The 9,284-nt window shown below is 49.2% G+C and overlaps 1 protein-coding gene across 4 annotated transcripts in view; it reads left to right on the forward strand.

Annotated features, from left to right (window-relative positions):
* The first annotated feature begins 6,673 nt into the window (after positions 1-6,673).
* The window catches only part of si:ch211-132p1.2 (proteinase-activated receptor 4), a 3,436-nt gene continuing 825 nt past the window's right edge, over positions 6,674-9,284 (forward strand). Inside the window, exons 1-2 of one of the 4 annotated variants that reach the window (XM_044205949.1) lie at positions 6,674-7,497; positions 8,716-9,284. The exon at positions 8,716-9,284 is cut by the window's right edge and continues 825 nt beyond it. In XM_044205949.1, the coding sequence (XP_044061884.1) occupies positions 7,478-7,497; positions 8,716-9,284 (589 nt within the window). In that variant the 5' untranslated portion in view covers positions 6,674-7,477. The other 3 variants (XM_044205950.1, XM_044205948.1, XM_044205951.1) reach the window with 3 other exon arrangements.

Below are 9,284 nucleotides of genomic sequence, written 5' to 3' on the forward strand. Positions count from 1 at the left end.
GAGGTGATGGAGGTGCTGAGGGTGATGGAGGTGATGGAGGTGCTGGAGGTGATGGTGGTGATGGTGGTGATGGAGGTGATGGTGGTGATGGAGGTGCTGGAGGTGATGGTGGTGCTGGAGGTGATGGTGGTGCTGGAGGTGATGGAGGTGCTGGAGGTGATGGTGGTGATGGAGGTGATGGAGGTGCTTCTGGTGATGGAGGTGCTGGAGGTGATGGTGGTGATGGAGGAGATGGTGGTGCTGGAGGTGCTGAGGGTGATGGAGGTGATGGTGGTGATGGAGGTGATGGAGGTGATGGTGGTGATTGAGGTGCTGCTGGTGATGGAGGTGCTGGAGGTGATGGTGGTGATGGAGGAGATGGTGGTGCTGGAGGAGATGGAGGTGATGGTGGTGATGGTGGTGATGGAGGAGATGGTGGTGCTGGAGGTGATGGTGGTGATGGAGGTGATGGAGGTGCTGAGGGTGATGGAGGTGATGGTGGTGCTGGATGTGATGGTGGTGATGGAGGTGCTGGAGCTGATGGAGGTGATGGAGGTGCTGGAGGTGATGGTGGTGATGGCGGTGATGGAGGTGCTGCTGGTGATGGAGGTGCTGGAGGTGATTGTGGTGATGGTGGTGATGGAGGTGATGGAGGTACTGGAGGTGATTGTGGTGATGGAGGTGCTGGAGGTGATAGTGGTGCTGGAGGTGATAGTGGTGATGGAGGTGCTGCTGGTGATGGTGGTGATGGAGGTGCTGGAGATGATGGTGGTGCTGGAGGTGATGGTGGTGCTGGAGGTGCTGGAGGTGATGGAGGAGATGGTGGTGATGGAGGTGATGGAGGTACTGGAGGTGATAGTGGTGATGGTGGTGATGGAGGTGATGGTGGTGCTGCTGGTGATGGAGGTGCTGGAGGTGATGGAGGTGATGGAGGAAATTGAGGTGATGGAGGTGCTGGAGGAGATGGTGGTGATGGTGGTGATGGAGGTGATGGAGGTGATGGCGGTGATGGAGGTACTGGAGGTGATGGAGGTGCTGCTGGTGATGGAGGTGATGGAGGAAATTGAGGTGATGGAGGTGCTGGAGGAGATGGTGGTGATGGTGGTGATGGAGGTGATGGAGGTGATGGCGGTGATGGAGGTACTGGAGGTGATGGTGGTGCTGGTGGTGCTGGAGGTGATGGAGGTGCTGCTGGTGATGGAGGTGATGGAGGAAATTGAGGTGATGGAGGTGCTGGAGGTGATGGAGGTGCTGGAGGAGATGGTGGTGATGGAGGTGATGGAGGTGATGGCGGTGATGGAGGTACTGGAGGTGATGGTGGTGCTGGTGGTGATGGAGGTGCTGGAGGTGATGGAGGTGCTGCTGGTGATGGAGGTGATGGGAGATGGTAATGATGGAGGTGATGGTGGTGATGGTGGTGATGGAGGTGATGGTGGTGATGGAGGTGATGGAGGAGATGGTGGTGATGGAGGAGATGGTGGTGATGGAGGTGATGGAGGAGATGGTGGTGATGGTGGTGATGGTGGTGATGGAGGAGATGGTGGTGATGGAGGTGATGGAGGTACTGGAGGTGATAGTGGTGATGGTGGTGATGGAGGTGATGGTGGTGCTGGAGGTGATGGAGGTGATGGTGGTGATGGAAGAGATGGTGGTGCTGGAGCTGCTGGTGATGGAGGTGCTGCTGGTGATGGTGGTGATGGAGGAGATGGTGGTGCTGGAGGTGATGGAGGTGATGGTGGTGATGGAGGTGCTGCTGGTGATGGAGGTGCTGGAGGTGATGGAGGTGCTGGAGGTGCTGCTGGTGATGGAGGTGCTGCTGGTGATGGTGGTGATGGAGGAGATGGTGGTGCTGGAGGTGATGGAGGTGATGGTGGTGATGGAGGTGCTGCTGGTGATGGAGGTGCTGGAGGTGATGGAGGTGATGGAAGAGATGGTGGTGATGGAGGTGCTGCTGATGATGGAGGTGCTGGAGGTGATGGTGGTGCTGGAGGTGATGGAGGTGCTGCTGGTGATGGAGGTGATCGTGGTGATGGAGGTGATGGAGGTGATGGAAGAGATAGTGGTGATGGAGGTGCTGCTGGTGATGGAGGTGCTGGAGGTGATGGAGGTGCTGGAGGTGCTGCTGGTGATGGAGCCGATGGAGGAGATGGAGGTGCTGGAGGTGCTGCTGGTGATGGTGGTGATGGAGGTGATGGTGGAGCTGGAGGTGATGTGGTGATGGAGGTGCTGGAGCTGATGGAGGTGATGGTGGTGATGGAGGTGCTGGAGGTGATGGTGGTGCTGGAGGTGATAGTGGTGATGGAGGTGATGGAGGTACTGGAAAAGATAGTGGTGATGGTGGTGATGGAGGTGATGGTGGTGCTGCTGGTAATGGAGGTGCTGGAGATGATGGAGGTGCTGCTGGTGATGGAGGTGCAGGAGGTGAAGGAGGTGCTGCTGGTGATGGAGGTGATGGAGGAAATTGAGGTGATGGAAGTGCTGGAGGTGATGGAGGTGATAGTGGTGATGGTGGTGCTGGAGGTGCTGGAGGTGATGGAGGTGCTGCTGGTGATGGTGGTGATGGAGGTGCTGCTGGTGATGGTGGTGCTGGAGGTGATGGTGGTGATGGTGGTGATGGAGGTGCTGCTGGTGATGGAGGTGTTCTCAGGGAGATGCAGGACTCGTCGGTCTAACCTTCGCTGTGATGGAGGTGCTGCTGGTGATGGAGGTGATGGAGGTGCTGCTGGTGATGGAGGTGATGGAGGTGCTGCTGGTGATGGAGGTCTAACCTTCGCTGTGATGGAGGTGCTGCTGGTGATGGAGGTGATGGAGGTGCTGCTGGTGATGGAGGTGATGGAGGTACTGGAAAAGATAGTGGTGATGGTGGTGATGGAGGTGATGGTGGTGCTGCTGGTAATGGAGGTGCTGGAGATGATGGAGGTGCTGCTGGTGATGGAGGTGCAGGAGGTGAAGGAGGTGCTGCTGGTGATGGAGGTGATGGAGGAAATTGAGGTGATGGAAGTGCTGGAGGTGATGGAGGTGATAGTGGTGATGGTGGTGCTGGAGGTGCTGGAGGTGATGGAGGTGCTGCTGGTGATGGTGGTGATGGAGGTGCTGCTGGTGATGGTGGTGCTGGAGGTGATGGTGGTGATGGTGGTGATGGAGGTGCTGCTGGTGATGGAGGTGTTCTCAGGGAGATGCAGGAATCGTCGGTCTAACCTTCGCTGTGATGGAGGTGCTGCTGGTGATGGAGGTGATGGAGGTGCTGCTGGTGATGGAGGTGATGGAGGTGCTGCTGGTGATGGAGGTCTAACCTTCGCTGTGATGGAGGTGCTGCTGGTGATGGAGGTGATGGAGGTACTGGAAAAGATAGTGGTGATGGTGGTGATGGAGGTGATGGTGGTGCTGCTGGTAATGGAGGTGCTGGAGATGATGGAGGTGCTGCTGGTGATGGAGGTGCAGGAGGTGAAGGAGGTGCTGCTGGTGATGGAGGTGATGGAGGAAATTGAGGTGATGGAAGTGCTGGAGGTGATGGAGGTGATAGTGGTGATGGTGGTGCTGGAGGTGCTGGAGGTGATGGAGGTGCTGCTGGTGATGGTGGTGATGGAGGTGCTGCTGGTGATGGTGGTGCTGGAGGTGATGGTGGTGATGGTGGTGATGGAGGTGCTGCTGGTGATGGAGGTGTTCTCAGGGAGATGCAGGACTCGTCGGTCTAACCTTCGCTGTGATGGAGGTGCTGCTGGTGATGGAGGTCTAACCTTCGCTGCGACACAGACGCTTCTTCCAGGAAGTTCTTGCTTTCGAAGCTGGCTGGATTCCGGCAGCTCGGGTCGCCGTGGTTAAACCGGGGAACGCCGGCTGTTCTGGCGTCCGTCAGCCGCTTCAGTCGAGTCTGTGACGTTAAGGCTCGTCAAATAAAACATCACTTCCTGCTTCAGCCGGGCTTCAGTGATTCGTGGCCAGATGGAAACTTTAAACAGGAAATACGGTGCTGTAAAAACCACGACGCTTACACAAATATTAAAGTAAAAAAAGGTTAAATGGTGCGCGGACGTCGGGCGAGAGAAAAGACGAAACAAGGATAAAAGAACGCAAAGATCGCGAGTGTTGCGCGCGGAGGAAGGTTTTTCGGCCTTTGTCCTAAGGGACTCGGGGCGTTTTCTCCCGTTTTCTGACTCTACTGATTTTAATTTAAGTTTACTCACAAAATTCACATTCTCTGAAACCATCACTACTTCCAGTCAACCCCGATCCAAAACATAAAAATAACGGCGGGATTGTAAGAAAACATTCAGGGAAACAGTTTAACCAGCAGATCTTTCAACCACCAGAGACTCTCGGCTACTTTAACTGTCAAAACACGTTTTTAACACTGTTAATAAGTAGAAAAGCGAGATTATTACCCAGATTTACAGCTGTTCTGTTGTTACGTGGTAAACGAGAGGTCAGCTCCGTTCATTACTAACTTGCTCATTTTATGTCGCACAAGAATAAAAGTTGGATTAAACATCAAGACAACGTTTTCCGATTAACGTTAGCTGGGTTACTTATTAGTTAGATGGCTGATTCACATTAATTCAGACCTGGCTGGAAAGGAAGAATTGAACAGTTACTTCACTTCGGGACGTCCCTTCAGCTTTATTACCCCCATGGAAATCCACAGGGTCACAGACTGGGCTGCAGTGTGTTTGTGAACGTTTGGGAGACGATTGTGATCACTACAATAGTAATAATAACTGTACGATGAAGTATCGGTGCTTGAGGACTGATCCTTAAAGATCATTGAAGACGATGCAGGTGCTCTGGAAGAAAGAGTTTGGTGACGTACAGCTCTCATTTTATGTAATGTGCAAAGACTGAACTGTGTGAAACGTGTGAAATATCAATGAAGGCAGCTGCATATTCTGACCGTCTGTCCACCAGATCAAACTTCAGAGTTTAAAGTTAAATCAGTTCTGAACCGTAGAAGACAGAAAACTGCTCCTATTCAAAAAGTGCCGATGTTCCAATGATTAGATAATTTTTACTAAATGGATCTATATATATCAGGCTGCTGAATCTGAATCTGACCACTTAACGGACCTCTAGGACTTCAGCTGGGCTGAGATGTGACTGTGAAGGTCACTCAGGTCCTGTATGGTTTTATGTTTCTACTCATTATTCATTCGTTTCATGTTTTTACTTCAACGCGTCTCCGTCTGTAACTTTCTATCGTCATGACAACAGCAGCAGTAAAAACAGACTGTCGGTCGCAGAACACTAACGGCTGAGTTTCAAACAGGAAACCTGCTTATCAGCTGCTGGTAGAGACAGGAAGAGATATATATATATATATATATATATATATATATATATATATATTCAAACACACTGCAACAACTGACTCGTTGTTATGTGACTCTTGGTGGTTGTTTTGTGACTCTTGGTGGTTGTTTTGTGACTCTTGGTGGTTGTTTTCAGAATCAGAATCACTTTATTGATCCCTGAGGGGAAACTCTTTGTTACAGCTGCTCGCTGTCACGTCACACAGGAGAAGAAGTACTAATAGAATAGAAATAGACATAATAATAAATAAGACTGCAAGTAAATCGAAATATGACACACTATAAAACACCTAATCAAAATAAGTAGTGGGTATGAAGTATAAAGCTAAGTAAGTGTACAGTACAATGTAATAATATAAGTAATAGTAGTTCAGTCATGTGCACTGTCAAGTTGAGTGTAGCAGATTTAACCAGCTTGTTAGGCGGTGGATATTGCACAGCAGTAATATAGTTTAATAAATATCAACAAACATGGAATAATTAAACTGAGAACAAAAGTATATTGCACAGGAGTAAGAGAATATTGAGACTGCATAGCAATGAAAGTTTATGTGTTTCCTAATAATGTTGCCTAGAGGAAGCAAATATAAGGTGAATAGAATCGGTCCAAGCACAGAACCTTGTGGAACTCCGTGACTAACTTTGGCGTACACGGAGGACTCACCGTTAACATGTACAAACTGAGATCGATCTGATAGATAGGATTTAAACCAGCTTAGTGCGGCTCCTTTAATGCCAATTACATGTTCCAGTCTCTGTAATAGGATGTGATGGTCAGTGGTGTCGAACGCAGCACTAAGATCTAACAAGACAAGTACAGAGACAAGTCCTTTGTCTGATGCAATTAAAAGGTCATTTGTAATTTTCACCAGTGCTGTCTCTGTGCCATGATGCACTCTAAACCCTGACTGAAAATCCTTAAATAAACTATTGTTATTTAGAAAGTCACACAACTGATTGGCGACTGCTTTCTCAAGGATCTTAGAGAGAAAGGGAAGGTTAGATATAGGTCTATAGTTGGCTAAAACCCCAGGATCAAGAGTGGGCTTTTTAAGGAGCGATTTAATTAGAGCTACTTTAAAGGACTGTGGTACATAGCCTGTTAATAAAGACAGACTGATCATATCCAGTAAAGAGGTGCTAACTAAGGGTAAAACGTCTTTAAGCAGCCTAGTTGGAATGGGGCCTAAGAGACAGGCTGATGGCTTAGATGAATTAATCGTCGAAGTTAGCTGAAAGAGGTCGACAGGAGCAAAGCAGTCTAAATATATATCAGGTTTTACTGTGAAGATAAATCGGCACCGGTTGATGGCAGGACGTGATGAATTTTGTCTCTAATAGTTAAAATTTTATCATTAAAGAAGCTCATGAAGTCGTTGCTACTGAGGGTTATAGGAATACATGGCTCAACAGAGCTGTGACTCTGTCAGCCTGGCTACAGTGCTGAAAAGAAACCTGGGGTTGTTCTTATTCTTCTACTGTTGCTGAGCTGTGATTGTACAATCACTGTTCAGGGACGGGGTTTAGAGAACGGACAGTTACAGGCAGGTCAGACACATTTCCTGTTTGACTAAGGAAGCTGAACACTTGTTTCCATAATCGCCCGAATCACAGCATGGGAGGAACAAACACACACACACACGTTGGTATTTCTATACTTGTCAGGACATAATGCATTCCCAAGCACCTAAACATCATGTCTAAACTGAACCTAAACCTGATTCTAACCTGAACCCTCCAACACATTTAAAGAAGACAACATGTCCTTACAAAGATAGACAGATAAGACTCACTCACACACACACTCACACACACACACACACACACACACACACACACACACACACACACACACACACACACACACATCTGGATTCCATCAGCAGAGGCGAGTCTACAACGGCAGCTCTGAGATCAGATAACACAAACAGGCTGCTGAGCCTCGCAGCACTGGTACAACTACAACCGCTACTACAAGAGTCCTACAAGAGTACTGTTACTGTTAGAGGAAGAGAGCTGCTGCTGTCGAGACAGACGGAAAAACTGTGAAGGAAAACCAGAAAACAAGAAGAAGAAGAAGAAACTGTGTAAGAATTGAAGGAAAAGAAGATGAGGTTGTTTTTTGGGACTCTGGTCTTCGTCTCTCTGCTGTCGTCCGTCTGCAGCGTCTCCCCGTCTTCTCTTCCTGCAGACGAATGCTCCGGCATGTCAGTCCGTAAGTCTTCTTCTTCTTCTTCCTCTGAACACATGGACAGGTAGGACAGGTTTGAGTCCCAGCAGCTCCTGTTTCTGATCAGGACATGTTTTTATTGTGTGTTTTCTCTGAGAGAGTTGGAGGTTAAACATTTAAACAACAGTCAGACATTATAACAAAGAGAGGACATTTTGTTAAAGTGAGGACATTATAACAAAGAGAGGACATTTTGTTAAAGTGAGGACATTATAACAAAGAGAGGACATTTTGTTAAAGTGAGGACATTATAACAAAGAGAGGACATTTTGTTAAAGTGAGGACATTATAACAAAGAGTGGACATTTGATTAAACAGAGGAGATTTTAATAAAGTGAGGACATTGGTTTTAGGTTCAGCGTAAGTGAATGTATTATAACAGTGAGTGTCCTCACAAATATAGATGTACAAATATGGGTGTGTGTGTGTGTGTGTGTGTGTGTGTGTGTCTCACAGTTCAGTAAATATCCTCTGTAACAGTTTTTTCCTGTTTAACATCAGTGAGTCAGAGTAAATGTACAAACATAATGGCAACTGACTGTAGACAGGATGCATATAAATATATATACTGTGATGGATAAATATGTACAGTGATGGGTGACAGCTTCTAAACATTAGTAATAAATATATATACTGAGATGTAAACAGATTCGAAACAGTAAGAAACCAGGTAACCAGGCCGGTGCAGCAGAACATGTATCTACAGTATGGCAGTAGCATAAAGTAGAATAGTTTAAAGTGACAATAAAGGGACATCCGTGTACCAGAGCGGTGCGAGCTCGAGAGCTCAAGGGTTCAGCAGTCTGCAGCATGAAGCCGTCCCTGGGCCTGGTGGTGCGGGACAGGATGCTGCGGTATGCGGTTTGTGGCTGGGCTGATTGGGGTCTGTAAGGATCCTGTTGGCCTTCTTCCTGCACCGCTCGGTGTAGAGGTCCTCCATGGATGGCAGCTCCGTCCTGGTGATGTGCTGAGCTGTTCTCACCACCCTCTGTTGAGCCTTACAGGCAGTGATGCAGCCAGTCAGGAGACTCTGCACCTGCAGAGTCCATGTTGAGCCTCCTCAGCCTGCGGAGGAAGAAGAGCTGTTGTCTTGCTGTTTTTGTGATGGTGTCAGTGTGGTGAGTCCAGGTCAGGTCCTGACTGATGTGTGTTCTGGTCTCTGCAGGTCTACAGACAGACTGATGTGTGTTCTGGTCTCTGCAGGTCTACCGACAGACTGATGTGTGTTCTGGTCTCTGCAGGTCTGCGGGCATTCAGGCTGACGATGATCTGTAACGTCACCACTCTAAAGGAGAAGCAGCTGAAGGAGATCCAGGCTCCGACCACCAACCTGTACCTGCCGATCCTCTACCTGCTGGCCTTCAGTGTGGGTCTGCCCTCCAACCTGCTGGCTCTCTGGGTCCTGCTGTTCAGGACCAAAACCCTGCCTTCCACCACGCTGCTCATCAACCTCACTGTCGCAGACTGCCTGCTGCTGCTGGCGCTGCCGTTCCGCATCGTGTACCACTTCAGAGGAAACCACTGGGAGCTGGGCGAGCCCTTCTGCCGCGTCATCATGGCGATGTTTTACGGCAACATATATGGGTCTGTACTGTGTCTGGCGCTGGTGGCGCTTGACCGATACATCGCTTTGGTACACCCGTTTGGCGCCAAGACACTGCGCAGTCAGCGTACATCTTTGTACATGACGGTGGCGGTGTGGATGGTGGTTCTGGCCGCCATGCTGCCGCTGCTGGTGTCACAACAGACCTACGTGCTGGACAAGCTGAACA

This window comes from Siniperca chuatsi, linkage group LG8 (assembly GCF_020085105.1).
Source record: "Siniperca chuatsi isolate FFG_IHB_CAS linkage group LG8, ASM2008510v1, whole genome shotgun sequence".
In the NCBI taxonomy this organism is placed as follows: domain Eukaryota; kingdom Metazoa; phylum Chordata; class Actinopteri; order Centrarchiformes; family Sinipercidae; genus Siniperca; species Siniperca chuatsi.